The sequence below is a fragment of the Miniopterus natalensis genome, chromosome 2 (genome assembly GCF_054644295.1).
Source record: "Miniopterus natalensis isolate mMinNat1 chromosome 2, mMinNat1.hap1, whole genome shotgun sequence".
NCBI lineage: Eukaryota > Metazoa > Chordata > Mammalia > Chiroptera > Miniopteridae > Miniopterus > Miniopterus natalensis.
In genome coordinates this window covers 147,099,677-147,123,395 of record NC_142082.1, presented here as the reverse complement: position 1 = coordinate 147,123,395, position 23,719 = coordinate 147,099,677, and the positions used below count along the sequence as shown (strand labels likewise).

At 37.0% G+C, this 23,719-nt stretch overlaps 1 protein-coding gene across 1 annotated transcript in view; it reads right to left on the bottom strand.

Moving 5' to 3' along the window:
* Window positions 1-23,719, bottom strand: part of ADAMTS20 (ADAM metallopeptidase with thrombospondin type 1 motif 20) — a 158,611-nt gene that overhangs the window by 74,190 nt on the left and 60,702 nt on the right. Inside the window, exons 8-18 of the mRNA XM_016201022.2 lie at window positions 22,304-22,409; window positions 19,715-19,861; window positions 18,683-18,824; window positions 16,950-17,054; window positions 10,988-11,133; window positions 9,606-9,787; window positions 9,368-9,504; window positions 7,105-7,222; window positions 4,637-4,732; window positions 2,150-2,316; window positions 1,869-1,998 (exon numbers count right to left, since the gene is read on the bottom strand). Coding sequence (XP_016056508.2) covers window positions 1,869-1,998; window positions 2,150-2,316; window positions 4,637-4,732; window positions 7,105-7,222; window positions 9,368-9,504; window positions 9,606-9,787; window positions 10,988-11,133; window positions 16,950-17,054; window positions 18,683-18,824; window positions 19,715-19,861; window positions 22,304-22,409 — 1,476 coding nt within the window. The remainder of the gene's footprint in view (window positions 1-1,868; window positions 1,999-2,149; window positions 2,317-4,636; window positions 4,733-7,104; window positions 7,223-9,367; window positions 9,505-9,605; window positions 9,788-10,987; window positions 11,134-16,949; window positions 17,055-18,682; window positions 18,825-19,714; window positions 19,862-22,303; window positions 22,410-23,719) is intronic.

The following is a 23,719-nucleotide window of genomic DNA, read 5'->3' as shown; positions in this document are numbered from 1 at the left end:
AAATACTGGGGGATATGACCCACCCAGTGGGGGAAATCAATCAAAAAGAGGAATTCATGGGATTTAGAAAACAGGAAACCCAACACAAAAGAAAGTCGAAAAGATTTCCCCGGATAATAATGAAAGTAAAGCACAAGATGACAGCCATGTAACAGGCCTAAAAAACAACACTACTTGGAACAAGAGAAAGAGGACCGTGGTAGCAGCAGATGAAGGAAAAGTGAAGAAAAATTTAAGCCGGCAGATTAAACCGACAGACAAAATGTATAGTTCTCACCAAAAGTTTGAGGACTGATCATTTTCAGTACACAGAAAACAAATAAAACTGAGGAAATTTAACTTTAGAGAAACCGAAAGTTACATGCAAAAAAAGAGAATATTAATCATAGTTTCACCACGTGGCAATAGAATTAATATAGTTCCTCTTCTCGGGTGCACACAATTGTCGGAGACCTCTCCTGGTTCAGACTCCCAGACCATCTCACTGTGCCTTGTCCTACCCTCCATCTCAGTTCTTCTTCTTTCCTTGGTGTGTTCACATTTCAGAACGTTCCTTCATTGCCCCGTTCCGTGGATTTGTTCCCAGCTTCCCACAGCCACGGCCACAGACCAGCTCACCCACTCAATCCTCAAAAGCTGGCCCCAGCTCCCAAAACTTCCATTCTGTCCCATAAAGCATGTCCAGGGTCTTTCTGTGAAAATTAATTCCTTCTCCTGCTATGTCATCAAAGCTCTTTGTTCCCACTGAGAGCATTTGTCCCAGCTGGCCCGTCGTCATCTCCCTCAGTGTCCCTCCCCGAGACGCTGCCCACCAGGAGCACCTGGTTCCCACACAGTCACCCGGGCACCACACTATGCCGACACCACAGGACCAAGGCTGTGCCTTTTGCTGAACAGGATGCCACAACGCCTGTGGCACCTTGAGGTCAGTTTGTGAGACTGTCCCATCATCTGCGGTCGCTGCTTCGGGCCACCCACCTTCTCTCAGCTCACGCCCATGCTGTTCTTGGCAGCATCCTCTCCTCTGACCTACTGCTCCCTTAATTCCCACGCCTTTCTCCAGTCCCCACGGGAACTGCTTTTCCATTCCAGACAAACTTCCCGGTGCCTTCAGACTTAACCTCACAAGCCGCTCCCTCCACATTCTCTGCGGTCCTCTCTGTTTACCTGCAGCACCGCATTTACTGTTATAAACTAAGGTGACCTACTCAGACTCAGTTTCACCCGCGAGACTTTAAAACTTGAACGCAGAATCACGGCCTTGTTAGTAACCTGAAACAAAGCGGTCACTCGGTGAATGCTTACTGATTTGAACAAACCTATTGCACAATCAAGCACCCTGAACTACACATCACTAATCCAGTCTTTTCATTTCCTTTCCCTACTGTAAACTCTCCATTTCCCACTCCGCTCCTTTCAGTGATTCATGCCATCAGTACAAATATGTATTTCTTGTGGCCACAGAAGGGAAATGAAAGAAAAAAAGAGAGTTTCATACTCCAACGCTAAAAGGAGTAGACAGGGGAGTTGGGGAAGTGCTGGAGGGGGCTTATTTCACTAGGAAACAGTATCCAAGTTAGAGGAATTTTTGTGACTGGGAGAAAAAAAAAAATGAAGGGAAAGGAAATGAGTGGAAATGCGGAATGTTGCAATGGGGGGAGATAAATGAGGCTACGCGTAAGAAACAGAAAGAAAGAGCGGGGAGAGCCGTGGGAAGGGGGGAGAGGCAGGAAAGCTTCGCATGTCCGCCGGGCTTGCCTGGGAGCGGACTGCAGGGAGAACTCTGCCAGACGGTACGAGCCAGGCTCAGAATGACCCCAAGTTAGACCCACGTGCCCCACCTTCCGTCTCTTTGAATGCCAGTGTACCTTGGCACATTTTGGTACAGTCTTGCCATGGCCCGTGTAGGTCCCAGGTGAACTGGTCGCTCTTCTCTTCCACAGGGATGTTGAAGGAATAGCGCACGTCGGGGTTGTATAAGTTACCCACACACAGAACCTCGATACAAATACAGAGGAGCATAGAATTAATTTAAAAAGATATATTCCTACGAGACAGCATTTGGTATCTGCCGATCAATGCAAAGCGCTTGGCCACCCAGTTCACCAACGCGCTTAACGCCAAGCCCTGGTCAAGGCCCGAGGTTTACCTGCAGAACCAGCTCTTCCTCCAGGCGGTCGGTGCTGTTAATTCGCTCCACGGAGCTGTTGGAGCCGCTGTATTCAAAAAGAGCTCCTTGCACATTGAGCTCTCGCTTCGACATGCTCACGACAAAGTTCCCATTCAGAAGGAAGTTCCCTTGAGTGTCAGACAGCGCTGGAAGGGAACGGCACTCATGAAGCAGCGAAAGCGGCCGGGGCCCAGAAAACGCTTTCACTTTTAAAATTGAATCCTTTATTGAAATTAAGATTGTAGATGTAAATCAATATTGAGACCATGACCTTTGTCTTTCTACAACTCGGTATCTAACCCATAGCAGGTAGGGAACCTTCAGCACACCAGCCAAAGACATTAAAATAAACTCGGCCTGCGCTTTTCCATCCCCTTCCCCAGGTCCTGCAGCTTCAGGAGGGACATGTGAGAAGTGGGAAAATAGAAATAAGTCCTGGACCCAGCAGAAAGATCAGCTAAAACGATCCTGGTCACCAGCGGCAAGGAAAGAAAGAGCAGCTACACCGTGGCAACATTCCATTTACGCTTATCTTGGAAAAAATGTGCAAAGCTTTAAAACTCTAGGGGAGCAAAAAAATAAAAATTAAAAAAAACTCTAGGGTCAGTGTTTGAAAGGCATGCGATGACTACATGATTCTCTAAAGGTCTGGGTCTTTCTCAGGAAGAAACATTCTATTACGGTGTGTAAACTGTAAAGCATGCTTTTTTAATTTTCAAGAGGGTATCTAATATTTTAAATTTTACGCTAATAAAAATTCCATATTAATCAAATACTTTTTGCCTCCTTTACTTGTATTATACTTCTCAGTGGAACAATAACCTGTTTGGAAAACGTTTGTTTGGTCTTCCAGGGAACCCCACCCAGGGCACACAAGTTACCTATGGCTAGACTTCGTAAAAAATACTACACCCCTCGAAAAAGCTGCCTAGAAGTATTTATTGCCAAATAAATTTGATATTTCTATGTCTGGATGGACTGTCATGACTGTCTTTGTATACTTCACTAAATTCAATGAAGAACCAATAAAGTTCTACATTTATCCTTCAAAATGGAAATTCCTCTCCGTAATCTGCACTTGAGCCAACGAGCGCAGGCCTACTTACGGGAGTATCAGCGCCATAAAAACTAAGGGAAATAAGCAGAACTGCGCGGACAAACACTGTATCCATTTCACTACTTTTAGTTACCAAAGCAAATTTTATAAATACACATGTTTTAGAAATCCCTTGCGATGATTTCCCATTTATTTTGCTCATTTCACTTTAGATTTTGATACTGTCACTAGCAGTTCTCTTACGAAGTATTTTGCTACTTTACTGGTGAACATTTCTAATTTTTAAACTTGGGCAGAGCCTGTTTTCCATGCCTAGGAAGATACAAATATCTACATTTGGAACCTAAGAGAGACATATTAACCAAATGTCAAAAAATAATCAAAACATTTACTCTTGATTTTCTTTGAGAATTTTTTTGCATTTTTATTGAAGTGAAATTTACGTAGCATAAGATTAACCATCTTAAAGTGAACAATTCAACGGCATTTCGTACATTCACAGTGTTGAACTGCCATCGCCTCTACCTAGTTCTAAAACTTTTTCATCACGCCCCCCAAAGTCCTGCATCCATTAAGCAGTTGTTCCCTTTATATTTGACTGTATCATGCCAAGTGCAATTCCTGAGTGAAACTGTTCATTATAGATTCAGATCCTCAGTTCTAGGCATTGATTTTTTTTGAGCCAATGTTTCACATTTCATTAATGTGAAGCAGGTACTTTCTGAATTTCAGCTCCATACCACCTGCTCTAGTTTCGTGAATTATACATAAGTCAATATTAAAATATTTTTCAGGCAGAAGGAAAAGCTTTATAAAGCATTCTCTTCATCTTTGGGCCTAAATGAAATTCCTTAAACCTAAGAGCCACTTTCTAAAATTAAAAAAGAGATGAAATCTGTTCTCTAGAAATAGCTAAAAGGCAATATAACTATGTTCATTAACATCAAAAAATATGAATCCATAGTTCTTCTTCTGTCTTCCTTTAATGTAAGAACTTTTAAAAAACTATATATAAATCCTTTTACTACATGGTAAAAAAAAAAAAATTAAGAAAAAAATCTAACCCCAAACAAGTCTCTAATTGATTTTGGATTAAAAGATAGAAGAGGGTTTTATTCTCAATAAACACAGAACTTAAACTAGATACAATCTTTGGTTATTTAAAACACTCTGAGGGGGAAAACACAAATTTACTTTTCAGAATTTAGTTCCATATTTTTCAAATAAGATATAGTGTATAGTTCAGAAGAAAACATGTATCTGGAGTCAGACGACTCAACTCCGTAAGAACTGAAATTGCATGTTTTGTCAGGGGTCTCTGCTTGCCTTCCAAGAATTTACATCAACCGCAGACCTCCATGAAATCGCACACGAACCACATATTGGTGCTGTTTACTAGAAATGTTTACCAAGGTAATTGTCATCTTCTGGTTTTCCAGAATAGCTGTGCTGAAAAATATCAATGCTGGTTGCTCCTGCGGGAATCTTTACAACAACATTATAACCTGCAATATAATTTTATACATGTTAACTTTCACAAAAAACAGATGGTCCAGAGGCTGTTACTGCTGAATAGCTGAAAATTTTCAATTGTATAGTCAGACTTCATTTCATTTTATCTTTGCTAAATGATACCAGTGCTTATTCTCTTTTAATCAATGCCTTATATGAATTACTAAGAATTGAGAAAAAGTGGTTGTTATCTAGAAACATACAGAGTTTGGAATTCTTAAAGAACATTTCCTATTTTTTCTTACTTCTAAAATTCTGAGTATAGAATAAGAATGAAGCTAGCTCCTGAGATATTTAATACACATATCCATTTTTAAATTTTACTATTAATTTTACATTTTATGTTTCCTAATTTTTTTTTTAAATACAGTATTCTAGATGTTATTCACAAATCCAAGAAGATATCAAAATAGTTGGTCATTGCTATATGTGTACACAGAGACTTAGTAAGGAGCAAAATAATGTGAGTTAATGAGAAGCATATTTTTCTTAAACTTTTAGTTTCTAGTGTAAGCAGAAATCCCTGTAGATACCCCCAACATTTTACATTATTTTTTTAAGTCTACTAACAAATTGTCAAGAGAAAAGTAAAAAATGTACTTGAGAGAAATGAAAACAATATTTCTATTTTATGAGAACTAATTCACCAACACCAGCACCGCTCAAAAGATATGGAAACACTATAGTAAACATATTATTAAGAAAGAGTGGAAAGTTTTCCCTACGCTAAAAATACTCATGTTACATAGTTCATCGTTGTCCAAATAGTCTCATTTGCTCTAGTGATACTAATTTTAAGTTTTTCCTTTATCCTTATAGTTTTTTCCCCTTCTATTTAATACATGAATAAAAGAAGTTGAAATTTTTCTTGTAAACGAACTTTGATAAATATGGAATGAATTTAAGAAGAAGAAATTTAAAAGAGCTTAAGTTTGCAATTCCGATATGAAATTACCTTGCATGTTTTTAGAGCAGCCTTATTTATATCTCTTAGGCATCACATTTAAATATAAGGTGATGAATGGTCTGATGATTCTGTAAACACTATATGGATATGGTTGCAGGCTATCAGTCTACGAGAATAATTTTAATTCATGATTTTTTTTACTATAAAATATTCCTACAACCTTCACTATTTGTTTTTGCTATTATATATTTTTCCAGAAAGCCATTCTTAGGCTTGGCAAAAGTGACAAGATGAAAGCTACCGCCAGGGGGCAGTGATGTAACAAATGCTATTCAGACCATGCGGATGAATTTAGCATCTTTTTTCACTTACAAACTGATTAATTCATAGTACAATTTTGGCAAGGTTAAATACATGATCCTAATTTGGTGCATGTGGTTTTCTACAGAAAAAAAATGTTTTTCAGTGAATACAAGATCAGACTGATAAATCTGTGCCCTTGGTTATAAAAGGGGATCAAATATGTATGGCTTCCATGAAATAATGAATCATAAGAACTAGAAAAAAACATCAAATCATCTAGGGACTAGGATTTGTAAGTATCATCAGAGTATGAAATGTACTATACTTTTAATATAAGTAAAAATGTATATTTTGTTTTAAAATATACTGCTTAAATTGAAGCAATTCAGACTAACTTAACTGTGCTCTAACACATGTGAATATAATTTAAAGCTGAACAATAAAACTGTAAGAATACATTTTTATTTTGCAAGCAAAGTTTTAAAGGGCTGTTTTTATTACCATGAAAAGAAAAAAGAAAAAATGTTTCCCAGAAAATTTTAGAATGGAAAATATCTGCTATATTCTCTTAACAATTTTGAAGAAAAATGAAATCATGGCCAAATATCAGTTACATCTCGTAACCCAGATACTTCCTGGAAAATCAAATGTAATAATAATCACAAATCCACATTTAAGTTCATGGTTTCATCCTTCATATTCGATTAAAGTTTTCAATATATCATCAGTAACAAACACAAAAGATAGGCCAGGTTATACAAAAAAAAAAAAAAAAATTCAAATAATGAAAATAATTAAAAGCAAGCTTCCTGGAAACATTATGAATACATACATTAGATGACAGGAACAGCAATAAGAACACATCGGTAACTGGAGGGGACGGTTCACACATCAGTGGCAAATAGCAGTGGATTTACTCTAATAAACGCACCTAATAAATTGGATTTGCCTTGAGCAGGTGAATTCATTAATTCAAGGATACATCTGGTATAAAATTTAATCTTTTATATTTAGGAAGTTTTTCTTTAGCAGTCATTTTTAACTAAGGGTATCAAGTAGACAAAACAGTAACAAACCATCGCTATTAGACCTGCATTATATACACCATGATTACACCGAATACAAGTGCAGACCAGGAGCAGACACACAGCTTACCGTAATGAGCACTGTTGAAGAACCCTGACATGGTCCTGCATGACGAATTGTCCCCACCACACACACCACACTTGTCTCTCTTGGCCTTGGAGTTTAACACATGATCACAGCCAGCTTGCTTCAAAATACAATAATTAAAATCAGTGTTATAAAAATGACTAACGATAAACATGGTGCTTTATGAAGTCCTTTTCACAAATATTCTTTCAATTAATAGGAGGTTGAATACAGCAGGGTTTTTCTCATAATGTCTTCTGATATTTTCACATATCTGGTTCACATGGCTGAAAAAGCAGTGTTTTTCAAAGAGTCGTTCACATACCTCCTGCATCAAAATCACATGGGATGGCACCTAAAAAGGCAGAGTCCCAGATTTTCTGAATAAAAGCCTTAAAGGTGAAACCTAGGAATCCACATTGTAACAACAACAGCGATTCCTATATCCATCATTTGAAAACCACTCTTTAAATAAATGTCATTCAAAAGGGACAAAAAATATGACTATGTAAGGAACACATTACTCCAGTCCTGGTCAGGTGGCTCACTTGGTTGGAACACCGTCCTGTACACCAAAAAGTTTCAGGTTTGATTCCTGGCCAGGGCACATGCCCAGATTGTGGGTTCGGTCCTGGTATGGGAGGCAACTGATTGATGTTTCTCTCTCTCTCTCCAAAATCAATAAAAAAATACCCTCAGGTGAGAATTTTTAAAAAAATAATAACTCTAAAAAGATGTCTTTTATGATTCATGTTCTTTTTAAACTCATAACATTAGAACCCTGGGAATAAACTGAGTACAGCTGAAAGAAACAGTTTATTTCTCCAAAATTAACATCCAGCATAATAAAAAGTGTTTATGAAAAGAATGACGACATAAATAAAGGTGAAAGTAAATGGTTTGTTCCACGGGTTTAAAAGAACAAGACAGACAGTGTCTTCTGCACATGCGGCAATGACTTTTAGTTCTCTGGATGACTCCTCTAAATTTAGTGGTTGAAAAAGTAAGAAAATTTCATATAGCTCATGATTTATAGAAGAGGCAAATATTTCTAAAATAAAAATTTCAACCAGATAGTTTCTGAAAATAGTATGCATCTATATGTTTAGGTAATCATATTTTTTTCATTTTATATGACTTTCTGCTGTTGATTTAGATAAAAAAAGCTTTTCAGGCCTCTGAGTACCCTTTTTCTAGTATTTAAGGTATTTCCAATGTGTAAGTGATTTTAAGTTCCGTTGAACATCTCATTAGCACTTTGTGTGCAACGTCTTTTATCACCTGAGTAGCTGGTAATAGATACTTGGTTATAGGGAGAACTTGGTTCTATTAAGTTCCACTTAACCAAAAGATAAGTTCATAAAATTACATTTGTTTTCAAATTCATCACCCATTTTTAAGATTGCCATGTGCAATGTATGCGCTTGAATTCAGGTCTCATCTGCTCTCACCTAGAATCCTGCTAAATGGCCCATCTCCTTCCAGCCTTCTCCTAACCCAGCATATTCTGAAGATTCTGACGTGCAAACCAAATCCCATCTCTTGCTCAATTCCAGATCCTTCTAAGGATCTCCAAGGATGCTAGGGGAAAAGTTACAGAACCACCAACACCTAGCCCCTGCCTCCAACCCTGGTCCCCATACCTCCTCACCTTTCTAAAACCTACTCACCCTCAATAACTAGCTCAAGCCTCACGCCCTCCATGAGCATTCTCCAAAGCCTTTACCCACGGCCTTCCCCAGTACCCCGAGCCACCGTGCAGGCGGCTCCGCAGCACTGCCCTGTAACTGTTTACCTACCTATCTCCCTCGCAAATCTGTGGCCCCTTAGAGGCTAGCACTCTGTTCCATCCTTTTATCTGACATCTAGTAGGAACTCAGTAAATGCTTGTTGCTTGTACCTGAGACGTAGAGACAAGAATGGAAAGAGGGAGGCAGGGTAACACTACAGAAGGCCACCTCTGAAGGATAAAAGCACTTTTCAACCCTTGTGTCCTAATGTTTTTTATCTTTTTAGAAAGCTGACCTGATCCCGTATCTTGATTTTGAGTACCATACGCACAACAAAATTGGCAGACCTACCTGAATGCTTCATGAGTTACTCTTGATGGCAGATCACCTAGTAAACCAAGTCCCCTAATGATGCTCCTACAGAGAGTGTGGCTGTCACCAAAGGCTGCCGTATTGGAACTCACAAGAGTGTATTCTGAAGCGGCAGAAGTTAACAGTCTTCTGAAAGTCGCTTTAACCATAATAAGTTGACTTACCCGACACAGGCCTTGAACACAGATGTCGTTTGTTTCAGTTCCACAAGGCGTACCATCGGCAACCCTGTCCTTCAGTTGGTAGAAGTTAGTGGTGCCAGCAACCCGACAATAGAGTTTACAGCGATCTTTTATGGCAACTGTAAGAAGAAAAAAAATCAAATTTGGGGTGTACAGTCATATAATCGTGTGTTCCAACGTCTCGAAAAAGAATCACATCAAAAACATTCTAATTACTTACTCCCACTGTACTTTGGAAGCCATCTCACATTAGGGGAAAGACCATTGATGTTGAAATGTTTACCATCAAAATCAGAGCACTGCTTCTCACGGAAGTCTTGCTTGCCTTTTGGACATGAATCAGTATTACATGATCGAAATTTCATCCTGCGGCCCACACAGTACTTGCCTCCGTTTCTTGGCCTAGTCAAATTCATTACATTTTAAAGCACATCAGTACAGTATTATTTTTGCCATTTACCTCTAAAACGGTTCCATTCCTTTCCAGGATGTCCCACTAACACTTTGAATATAACAGAAGTATGTCATATCATTTTTAAGCAATTCCATGGCTAAGAACCTAAAAATATCCATCTTAGCGGACGCCGTGGCCTGGACGACAGAAATGATACCTTATTCATGGCTTGATTAACTAACAAGGAACTATAACGGGAATTTGTTTGAAAGCTTCAAAAAATGGTTTGTTCATATTCTGGGGTGCGGGGAGGAATGACATAGCGAGCCAAAGATGATAAAGATAATGCCATGTTAAAAAAAAGAAGAAATATATGTGTCTTTGTCATATACATGCTCCTTATCACTCAGTTCACAGAGTTTCATGATGTCACTCTATATCCATCCATCTATTTCAGTTTATGCTGGAAAATGAAAACTCTTTTCTCAGCATTTCTTCATATAGAGACTTCTAACATAATTTATTCTAAAATTCAAATAAACTCGTATTTTATTAAGAATATGTCACATTTCTGCACTAAAAATTCTCGCTGACAGATTTTAAGTGAAAAATGTCAGATTGCTTACCGATTTATATATCACATAACAACAGAAACATTATTTTAAAGTCTTTACGGAATCTCTAAGCCCTTTTAAATAAGTATGAGAGGAGATATGCTCCAGTACTTGTTGTAGCTAAAGACATGGGTCCATCTATAACTTAAGAGGCAAAGAAAGAAAATATTACTTGTCGAATTACACAAAACAGTAAAAAACTGGTAATGAAACTACATACTTTCTCCAGGAGAGCCAAAACATAGTTAAAAGGAAAAAGTAGCTTTCAATAGAAATACCATAAATGTAAAACAAACAAAAAAAGAACCATTATATTATGGTCATTATGTATAATTATTTCTCAAATTCACACTAAATCAGAAAAAAAAAAAGGCTCTGTCCCAATTCAGATTCTAAAGATCATTTTTATCTATTCAGTTTTTTTAAGGCCTGAATCTACCAAGATATAAAGTAATATGGCTTAAAGTGTTCCAGAAGTTTTCTGAATCTCAGAAACTTACAGACTGACCTCCGGTTTAGAAGTGAATGAAACTGATGTTTAGTTTCTGGTGCCTTGAGATAATCTTAATTTACAGTGACATAAAAAGGACATACTCGGGGCGATTACAGAGCCTGGTTGTGCTTTTGATTCCACCTCCACATGTTCTTGAACAAGAACTGTAAGGTCCCCATGGTCCCCATTCACCATCTACAGGACGAGTTTCCATTTCTTTGTTTACACAGAGCCCATGGTGGCAATGCTATAAAAATAACACAAAAAGAAGTGATTCATGTAGATCTAGTCAGAACACCAGAGTAACTACAACAGCAGCATAAAGACAAATAGATGAACAAAGTGTATACAATTTAAAGCAAAATGTTAATTCAGATGGGATTACATTTAACGCCATGTTATGACTATTTACTGAGTATCTATGGAATAACTGTAAGAAGATCTATGGAATGCAAAAGAATAAAAAATAGCTCTTGCCTTTGAGATTTAGTCTTGTTAGGTTATGGAACACTTATAAATATTGAAAAAACTTAATAAAATAAAAAATGTTTTTAGAAAAGCAAATAGTAGATTAATATAGCATATATCCATGCTTGGTTTTTTTAGTGCAGTTATCTATCACCCTCTAACTCTTTTCGCTAACTTTTTACTTCATCTCATCCAAAGTCTCCACGATCACTTTGTTTCTTACTTTCATGAAGAAAATGGAAACTTACAGAATCTGACACCCCTTCTACCCACCCAGCGTTTTAACCTAGAACTCAGCCTTCCTGCCTATTCATATACATGAAAAATCCAGGATCCTAGCCCAAGTCAACCCCTCCACCTATCCACTTAATCTCAGCCCTTCTCACTTCTCAGAGCATCACTCAGTTCTGTCATCTCCCCTACGTCATTGTTCCAGACTCTACAACATGAAAACAACGCAGCTCATGCCCTGATGCCGGTGTATGAACTGGTCACTGTCAGTCTGTGAGGAGATGAGTGCAGAAATTGAGAGTAAGCATTTAGAAACACTGTTAAGAGTTTTACAGAGTAAGTTTATGTTTATTGAAGTTAATAATTTTAACATCAGCTTACATCTATTTTAATTTAATTTTTATTTTTATGGTTAACATAAAATTTATCAACTTAACCATGTTTAAGTGTACAGTTCAGTGGTATAAATTACACTCACACTGTTGTGCAACCTTTTAGCCAAACTGAAATCATTGTCTTCCCCAACTGAAATCATCATCTTCCCAAACTGAAACAGTGTGTCCATTAAATAATTCCTCATTCACCCCTCCTCCCAGCCCCTGGCAACCACCATTCCATTTTATTTCTATGAATTTCACTATTCTAGATATCTCATATAATTGAAATCATACTGTGTTTGTCCTTTTTTGACTAGCTTATTTCACTTAGCGTAATGTTTTCAAAGTTCATACACGTAGCATGTGCCAAAATTCCCTTCTTTTAAAAAGGCTGAAACTGGATAGTAGGCACACAATGCAGTATTCAGATGATATATCATAGAATTGTACACTTGAAACCTATATAATCTTATTAACCAATGTCACCCCAATAAATTGAATTTTAAAAAGAGGCTGAATCATATTTCATTGTATATATATATACCACATTTTGTTTATTCATTCATCTGCTGATGGACAGTTGGGTTGCTTTACCTCTTGGTTACTGTCAATAATGCCGCTATGAGCATGAGTAAATGCCTCTTTAAGACCCTGGTCTCAATTCCTTTGGAAATACACCCGGAAGTGGTATTTGGGTCATATGATAATTCTATTTTTAATTTTTTATAAGGAGCCACTACTTTTTCCATAGGAAAATCTGGCTTACATTTTGAATATCTTCCTTTGTTTCATTTTCCTAGTCAATCATTTTTATCATTTTGTACAAATAAATATTGGATTTTTTTTAAAAAAAGAATGGTCTACTTGAGACAGTTTGAAAATACTCCATTAGACTATTCTCATTAACATATAAACATACTCTTTTTTTTCAAAAAATATAACAACTTTCCTTAGATCTCACTTTCGTCACCAGCTACTGTCTGGTTTCTCCTTGAAAGGGTTATGTTCATTGTCTAATTCCCTCTGCCTATTTCCTCATAACCCCACCCTGGCCAAGCTTTATACCCCAACCTCCAAGGCTCACAGGTAGATCTCCAATGGCCTTTGACAATGTGTAACCAATGGCTAGTTTTCAGTCTGTTTTCCTTGACTTAGCAGTATGTGACATAGCTAATTATTATTCCTGATACACTATTTCCCTGTTAGTGTCCAGGGCTCCACACACTTGGTATTCTTTCTTCTTTAATGATTACTTTTCCACAGTTTCTTTTACTGTTTCTTCTTTCCAATCTCTCAGCATTTGAATGTCCCCAGGCTCAGATCCTAGCCCTAGATTCTTCAGTGCCAACAAGCACTCCTAGTCCAGGTCTCTCTCCTGGTCTCCCAACTGTATATATAACCGCCTCCTCAATTTCACTTGAATGTCTACTCAACATTTCAAATGTAGAAACCCCAAATTGAACTCCTGCCCTAACCACAAGAGAGTTGATCTAAGTTGATCATATAGCAGACCCTTAATAAATCTTTGTGGAATGAATAAATACATACAATAGGCAATTCTATTAGAAGAAAAATGTTTTGTGCCCTCCATTAGAACAAAATCATTCAATATAAGAAAGCCACAATAGGAGTGAGCAAAAGCAAAATCTTGGGATAGACTGTACTATGTGCATGTAAATTTTGTTGGCATCTTCCAGAAATAGTTCAAAAATCCCTGCATGCACTCGTGTGTGTGTGTGTGTGTGTGTGTGTGTGTGTGTGTGTGTATGTGTGTGTGAGTGTGTGTGAAAGAGAGAGATCAGAGCATGAAAAAGATAAAATGTTATACTAGTCACCATGTAGTAAATCAGCTCACTGTCAAATGGGTTCATCATGTTTTCATAAAAATGAATTTATTAACAAAAGCATTAAACAGACTGCCTCACATGTAAGATAGTCACAAGATAAATGGAGTAAAGAAGAGTGTTAAGGCAAAGTTACAGGACACTTGTTTAAAATTTCTCCTGAATAAACTATTTAATACAGGACATTGCTAATGCTAATGCAATATAAGGGCTCACTGCTTTCAATTAATTAAAAGAGGGAACTATCATGATCCACATGTAGTTACCCCAAATACCACCTCTGCTTTCAATCTATATGGGCTTTAAAGTAAGTCTCAGTGTCTCATCACATTTACCTTAATTCCAAAAAATCCATGCCCACCATACCATGTCATTGGGGAAATATTCAAATGGCTAATAATCACATGAAAAGAGGCTTGATATTGGTAATAATCAGGGAAATGTAAATTAAAACCACAATGAGATTCCATTTTACACCCCCTAGAATAGCTAAAATTTTGCTAAAACACAATATTAAAAATTGGCAAGGAATGCAGGGCAACTGGAACTTTCAGACATTACTTTTGGGAGTCTAAAATGGTACACATATTTTGGAAAATTGTTTGGCACTCTCATATGAAGTTAAACACACACCTACCTTATGACCCAGAAATTCTACTCTGGCTATTTACCCAAGAGAAATGCAAACATATGCCCATAAGAAGACCTGTACAAGGATGCTCACAGCAGCTTTATTCATAACAGCAAAAAACTGGAAATGATCCAAATGTCCATCAACAGGAGACTGGGTAAACAAATTATGGTGCACTTGTACAGTTGAATTATACTGCAACATAAAGGAATGAAGTACTGATGCATACAATAATATGGATGAAACTCAAAAACATTATGTTGAACAAAAAGAAGTTTGACCCCATCTCCACCCCCAAAGGGGTATACGATATAGTTCCATTTATATTAAATCAAGAACAGACAGACTAATCTATGGAGATAGAAACATGAACAGGAGCTGTCTCTAGGGAGAAGGGAAATGTCTACAAAGAGTCAAGACTGAAATTTCTTTCTTTAAATATGTCTTTTTTGATTTCAGAAAGAGGAAGGGAGAGAGAGATACAAACATCAATGATGAGTCATTGATCGGCTGCCTCCTGCATGCCCCCCACTGGGGAGCGAGCCTGCAACCCGGGCATGTGCCCTGACTGGGAATCAAACTGCAGTCTCCTAGATCCTAGGTCGATGCTCAACTGCTAAGCCACTCTGGCTGGGCAAGACTGAACTTTCTTGATAGACATGTTGGATATGTGTGCATCGACATTTGATAAAACCTATCAAACTGTACACTTAAGATATGTGCATTTTACTCATATATCTCAATTTTTTTTAAATGTTTATGCCCAAACTCAATCTAGACTGCACAATGAATTAGTTATACATAGTGTATCTCTTGATATTTATAAATATATCAATTGCTATTTCAACCACATGAAGTCAAGCCTGAAGATCCATGGAATACAGAAACTTAAAAATTTGCTAAGGCACTAAAACCCAATCCTAGATTTGAATCAGGTGAGCCCCTTGGAGCAAGTCTTCTTTCTAATATCCCAGAGGTTTAGTATTCAATAATACACCAGTATTCAAACTTCAGAGGTTTTTCTCTGCTCACCCTCAAATAATCAGTAACTCTCACAAATGCCCCTTACCCCTCAAAAAAAGCCAAGTGCAAGTACTAGTCACAAGAAGTGAGAAAAATAGTGTTTTTTTAAATGATTCTTACTTTCAAAATAGACATTTTAAATAAAGTTCAAATTTTAAAATTTAGTTTCAGCTTAAATCTAAAATATGACGAGTTCCATTAGAATTTTGATCCTAAAATTATTTGAGTGCAAAACCATTTCAATGAGTACTTCAGATACTGCAAAAATTGCTGAAGTTCCTATGAAAACTTTAATAATTCGTTTGTCATGTGAGTGATATCCATGGAAAAAACATGCCTTTGGATGGAAAAGTGATGCAGGAAAAGGGCAGTAGCTGGTACAAACATCTCAATGAAGCAACAGGCGGTAAAGACACAAGTTCAGCCGTTGAACTGACCTTCATGTTAAGTTTTCACTTTTGCCTAACGTGAGCTTGGGCAGCACCAGCCAACCCCTTGCCAAGAAGTGCTCCTTTTGCACTGGGGTAGCTCAGAGGAGACTACACCTTATTCTGTACAGACAATACTCGCTCCCAAGGCCAGAATAACTTGACTTCATGCTGGAGCACCAGGTACAATCTCATTTCATCTTCACATATGATACGTTTCATTATCACAGTGAGCTCTGTGACTCAACATCATGAGGGCCGGTTTACCTAAGTTCATGACTGCTGTTAGAGCAGTAAAGATGCAGTATGGTAGGGAGTTTATTGTAGGGATATCCTGTATTTTAATATAATTAGAACCAATAAAATCCAAAGGAAACACTTAAAACTTTCAGTTATACTTAACTGAATTTTATGGGAAAAACTGTATGAAACAGTAAATCTTTGTATTTGGGGAGCTGCTGACATATTAGGAGACCTTTATGTTTATACCTATTTTTTTTAATATGTTTTTATTGATTTTAGAGAGAGAGAAAAGGAGAAGGAGAGACGGAGATAGAAACACCCATGAGACAGAAACATCAATATCGATGGAGGGAGAGAGAGAGATAGAAACATCAATGATGAGAGTCATTGATCAGCTGCCTCCTGCACGCCCCCTACTGGGGATCGAGCCCACAACCCGGGCATGTGCCCTGACCGGGAATCGAGCCGGCAACCTCTTGGTGCATGGGAGGACGTTTAACCACTGAGCAACAGTGGCCGGGCTATACTCATTTTTAATGACAAAACTATGATATACTTAGATATCTATATATACATATGTATTTATTTTTATGATAACTATATGTAACTTCAGTATTCATCTGCTAGATCTTGAAAATAGAGTAAAATTATCATTTTAATTCGCTAGACACCATACTACATCAAAAAAACATGGCAATAATATTAAATCGACTAGCAGAACAGAAGTTGACAGCAAATGATGAAGAGTGCTGACACGCAGAGCCATCACTTCCTTGGAAAATCTCTCGATACAAGACTCACCCTTGGAGAAAACCTACCATCCCAGGCCCACAGCTGGTTCCGTCCGCCAGAGGCATGTGCTGAGTACGGCAGCCCTTGTGAACTCCTTCTGCACTTGTGCACCAGAGACGCCTGCACTGCTTCTGCAGAGGAACAGGAGGCGGGCAAGCAAGGGTAAAAGTAATGCCACAACTACCGGGTCAAGTCAGTTCACGAACTGATCTTATATAGCTCCTGGTTTCACGGTCAGAGCTGGAAATAATCAGCAAAAAATCTTCACTAAGTCCTAGCCATTGATTTTGCTCTAAATGCATAAAATGGCAGCATTTAGTGTTTTTTAACTTTCAGATTTTCATCATACATTGAACAATGGGAGAGATGAATTGGAGTGGACATATTCAAAATGATGTGAGGCATTTTTCTCTCTTTGCAAGACATTTTTCTAAAGGACTTTTTGTTGTTAAATGTTATTCACGAGGCGTTTCCAAAAGCCCCCTTTGATCCGATGGTGGAATGTATGAATAATGTGCATAGAAATACTGTATAATGTATACTGGTTTCCTATTTTGTAAATATAATGCAGACTTTCAACTTTTGAATAAAGGGTTCTGAAGTTTTCACAAGAAACGAAAATCCATGGAGGCTCACAGGAACTATACCCAAGATAATTCCTTCCTTTTTCTGAATTTAAATTCAAAGTTTATTTAGTGTCTAAATCAGGTAGGAACAAAAAAGAAAGAAATATATCCTCTATGTAAAAAGTTAAGGTAAATCTTCTCCCCTCCATAGTGTATGTTTAAATGCTCATTAAAATTTGTGACTATGAATTTATGATTTTAGGAACAATATTCACTTTATAAAATATGCTTTGTATGTCCCTGTACTCACTGTTGAGTAACTTTCATTCATTCGTTCAACAGTCAACAAGCACTTATTCTATGGCACTTATGTGGCAGATCCTTAATGAACACTGCGGATATATCTTTACTCAAATGAATAAATAAGGTTGCATTTCTGGTCCAATGATTCTCACAATCTAGTACTGTATCTAACCTATGAAAAACCCTAAAAATAACTTAGAGTTTAATGAAAACTAGACAACAGGCCACAAATGTCATTTCTTTTTATTCAAATCTATGAAAATTAAAATGTAGTCTATCATATTCCTGGGTCTTTTAATACAACTTGTTATTAAAATATAAAAATGTCTCACAATTTTCTCCCCCTGTTCCCAAAGTAATATCATTTGAAAGTAAATATTTAAATCCAGTTAATTTTCAAAACCCCTCTGTGGCTTTGTTTCTAAATGGGAATATTTCATAAGATTTTGTTAAAGATAAATTTTAAGCACCTACCACAGTACCTGTCATGTAATAAGTATTCAATGAATTTTAGTTTCCCTTTTTATAAACCCCATTCTAAGAAACACCAAATTTTTCTAACACTTAAAAACTTTTTTTTTAATATATATCTTTATTGATTTCAGAGAGAGGAACGGAGAGGGAGGGAGAGAGAAATAGAAACATCAATGATGAGAATCATTGGCGATGGAGCCTGCAACCCAGGCTTGTGCCCTGACTGGGAATTGAACCATGGTCTCCTGGATTCTAGGTCGATGCTCAACCGCCGAGCCACGCCCGGCCAGGCTAACACTTAAAAACTTTTAAGATATATTTAATTCACTTTCTGTTCAAGAGAATATACATTTTGAAATACATTCTAACTACAACTATATGGTAATTTTCAAACAATAGGACAAACTGTTTCTTACCAAATAGGGACACACTTGTGATCCAGGACCAAACATAAGCTCGCACTGTTTGTTTACATCATATATTAATCCAGGGAGCTGTGAGGACAGGTCATATATTCTTCCATTTGGCTTGTCCAGGAGGCAGTCCCCATGACCAGTACTGTACCGATGACAGAAAATAAAATATCGTGAATATACACCGACGCATGTCAGTATAAGATTCTCCATCACATTTTCTGTAGTTCTGCATTTCCAAAGAGAATATCAGTATTTTTTCATAATTTAAAACCCAGCTCAAATCAAAGTCAGTAAGGAAACCTCAAAGGACTTCTTATGTGTTTGTTCTCATTTGAGCCCCACTACTGCCTTGAAGGTACAATTTAAAAAAAAAAAAAAAAGACAAATCCATCAGAATATAATTTATGAAACAAAAATTTATATGTTGGTCACATGATACTTTCGGTCTACTTTGCTATCCAATAGTAATGCCTTATATCTAATGCCCCAAAACTCAAAATGTACAAATAAAAACAAGTTTTCAAGTCATTTGAGAAAGTACATTTACAGTTCTAATTGACAACAAAGCAAAGGAATTTGAAACAGTATTATTCCATCTCCACTTCAAAGAGGTTTTGTTAAGAAAGGAGTGTAAAAGTCAGGAATGGCAGGTTTGGGGGTTGGCTTTTGGTTCCACCACTTCCCAGGATGCACAGCTGGGGATAAGATATTTAAGTCTCCTCATCTATAAATTAGGGTGGTAATAGTTACCTTGCAAATTGCTATGAGAGCACAAAATATATTTAAAGGACTTAGAAAAGTGATAAATAGTAGGGAAATGCTAGATCTGAACTGTAACCTCTCAAAAAAAACTTTTAAGAGTGAAATGCTAATGACTTCATGTTTTTAAACACCCATTTGTACAATGAATGTAAGCTTAAACAGTGAAAAACTAAACAGAAATTGAATCACTTTAAAAGAACACACAAATTTCATATTTTATAATCTAATAAATGTTCAATAATTTAATGAAAGTCATAAAATAAGACTTACTCTAGGAATTCGGTGATATACTTCTGACTACATTTTGACCAGGTCCAAGGACTTGTGTGGTAATTTAAAGTTGGAGCCATCACATGATATTGATGTTTAATTCCAGTTTCCTTACATTTAAAGCTATCATCATGTGGAACATTAAATCTAAAAATAAAAACAGACATTAAAAAGAATACTAAAATATGTATACAACATTAGTAACAAATCTCTTATATTTGTATCATATTATAATGTAAGATGCAGATAAGTCTGATTACATCAGAATTTGTATCTTGATCTCTCCATAAAGCATTATAAAACTTGGTTACCTTCATGTTAAAAAGCACCTAATCCCTGAGAAACACTAGATTATAACTTTAATCAGTAGCACTCAGTTAATATGGTATCTTAATCCAAACAATCAAAATATTTGGAATCTGGCTCACCTCCTTGCAACAAGAGCAAAGCGTTCACATAAGAATACTGGCAGTTTTCAACATGCTTATCTCAGATGTGCGGAAAGATGAGGTAAAGGAAATACCACACTAAATTCCAGACCACTGATTATTGGTACAGTATCAAAAGGACTTATTTGAAATAAGCCAGGCAGAGAAAGACAAATACCATATAATATCACTTATATGTGGAATCTAATGAACAAAATAAACTGATGAACAAAACAGAACCAGAGGCATGAATACATGGTACAGACTAATAGCTGTCAGAAGGGAGGTGGGAAGGGGTCTGGATGAAGGAAGGTGAATGGATTAGCCAAAAAAACATATATATAACACATAAACACAGACAACAGTGTGGTGATAGCCAGAGGGAAAGGGGGGTGGAGGTAGGTGAAGGTGGGCAAGGGGGCAAAAATGGAGACAAAAAGAGACTTTGCTTGGGCGATGGGCATACGATGCAGTGTGCAGATGATGTTTATTGATTTATACACTTGAAACTTGTACGGTTTTGTGAACCAATGTCACCTCAATAAATTCAATGTTTAAAAAAGGACTTCATTAATCGCTAATTCCATATCATTCTATAATATCCAGCTATTTTATATGAAACAGCCCAAGTTCCTAATCTGTAATCAATAAGTGATGATCAGCAGACTGGAATAATAAATACATTCCTAAAAGGCGACCAAATCTTCACAAGAGCAATATTAAATAGTTAGCTGGTCAGCAACAGATCCTATGCATTCTTTTGAGAACCCAAGTACAAACTCACTTTTAAAAGGAACATTGAAACTACCTCTTACTTAAATCAGTCTTTTAATTAAACTACTTACCCATATTCTAAAGACACCTAAAGAGTTTCTAAGGAAGAAAACAAATGTCTAAGAGGGTGCTGTCTGCAAGAACAGTCTTCTAAACCAGCAAACAGTACTTTTCGCATGTCACTGCAATGCATCTATGGCCCTCAGCTACGTTCCTGATCCTATCCCCCACTTCAAGAAACAACTTAAAAATCAGAGAGTGTATCTTGCTGATGCTCATGAGACATAACCATCCTAAAAGGGAACTGAAGAGGCACCAGTTTAATAAAAATGATCTCCTCTTGGAATTGTTCCAGCTGAATACACTAATATGTATGTCAAGGCATGACCAGGAAAAGAAAACATAGTCAAGCTAAGAGGCAACTCAAGCTTCAATTCCTTACTAGCAAATCCCAGGAGTTCTGGGGGTACATCAGGATCATTTTCCAGAGGATGAGTTTGTAGAGGGGTTTCTGACTTTCCATGGGAGCTCCAAAGGTATCACTGGAAGTCACGGCCTCCATTCTTACAGCATAGAACCCCAGTAGAATTTTTAATAATGCGGGAGCAGATGGGAGAATCCCAAATTTTTATAGAAAACACACACACAACTATAGATATGGGAGAAAACATTTTTCAAAATCTTTCAATCATTAAGAAATTTCACCCTAGCCAGTTTTGCTAAGTGGTTAGAGCATCGGCCTGGGGACTGAAGGGTCTCGGGTTCGATTCCAGTCAAGGGCACGTACCTCGGATGCAGGCTCCATCCCTGGTCCCGGTAGAGGCATGTGAAGGAGGCAACCAATCGATGTTTCTCTCTCTCTCTCTCTCTCTCTCCTCCTCCTCTCTCCCTCCCTCCCTTCCACTCTCTCTGAAAAGCAATGGGAAAAATATCCTAGGGTAAGAATTAAAAATAAAAATAATTCCCACATACCATATTCTCTGCTGGGGCTCTGAGCTACAAGGGCAAGAAATGATCTGGTATCACAAATATTTGGGGGAGCTGCCCATAATCAGGAGCCCCTGTAGGCCCTCCCCTAGGATGGGAGGGGACAGGGCCTGGTCATGATAGGCTAATGAGGGGTAGAGGCCAGAAGCGCTTGCCATGTGACCCAGCACAGGTAATGAAATGAAAGAATCCCCAAGTTCTAGTTCTTAGCTTAGTCTGTTGATCTGACCTAACATAGATCACAAAAGAGCCAGGGTTAGCATTTCAGGGATACAAATTTCACTAAAAATGGTGTTCAAGACTCAAAGGTGCTAATTATTTAACTGAAGATGGAATTTTAGGCGCACTAAATGGAATGGATAGAAGGCATATTACTGAGGTGACAGAGGGAGGTACTTACACGTGCCCAAGCTCGTGGGCGATGGTGAAGGCAGCACTGAGTCCATTTTCTTCACTAATGGAGCAGCTCCGTAAAGGATCACACAGGGTGCCTAATTCCGCTAAGCCTGAAAAATTTCACATTTGTGTTTCATCAAAACAGGAAACACCAAATCATCAAGTCAGAACTAAATTTTAAAGCATTTACCATTGGCATTACTACTTAGAAATGAATGCAGAATTGGCTGTTAACAGTGTATGAGCATTTTAGGTAAAGAAAAAAAATGATTTGTCTGCAGTTGAAGTCTTTTTAACAAATTCTTGGATTCCTTTACTAAAGAAAATAATCTGAAAATGTGGGGTGAACAAACAATTTTTATTAAACAGGAAAAGAAAAAGAATATTTCTTGCAGGAAATATAAACTTTTAGATCACATTAGTGTAGATTGTAAGAAAGGCAATGAATGAAGTTGGTAATAGAACAACTAATAAAGAAAGCAGCATGGAACACAATAATCTATGAATTCTCCTTAATTTTTTTTAAGTTTCCAGGCTGCATACAGTTATTCAGTTATCACGACAATTAAATGAGTAAATATAGGGTGGGGCAAAAGTAGGTTTACAGTTGTTCATATGGAAAATACAATAATTAATAACTAACAATGCAAGAATAAACTCTGTGTTTCATGTACTCACAACTGTAAACCTACTTTTGCCCCACTCTGTATATGTTATAAGCTTAGAATAGCACCTGGCATTTAATACAGGTTAAATAAAACAGATTATGACAAGAATTATTGCAAGCACTTAATGTTATAACTATTACAGCAACAGAAAATGTATCATATATTAACATCTATTCACGCTTATAGAAAGAATAACATGCCACGTGAATGTGCTGCTGAAAGACGATAGTACGAACTGGCCAAACACCAAAGGTGACAGTAATTACAGTCGATAGAGTCCATTAAAAATAAACTAATAAGAAATTCACAATAAGAGTTCATTAAAACAATCCATATTCCAGCAACCAAGCTTCATTTCATTTATTTACTTTTTAATTTCACGTAATACCATGGTTTTTGCTATTACTATCCTTCAATATTTGCTTGTAAATTTAACTACTCCCCTACAATGATTCCTTTCATAAAAATGTTTCATATAACCAATTTCTTACTGTAAAGTTTTTGCATTTAGAAATGTCTTAATATAGAGTAGACTTGTATTATCTTCTGTGTTTTAGCTCTCTACTTTTATGTATTCTTTTATTCATAAAAGCTAAAAACAGACAATTTCCCAGCATTCATAGTAAATATCCTAACAATTAGAATGATTTTGTTGTGCTTTAAAAGAAATAGAAGTTAAACTGAGGAATCTAAAAATGCTGGAAAAATTCAGACTAATAAGTTCATTCACCAATACTTTTTTTTTTCTTCTT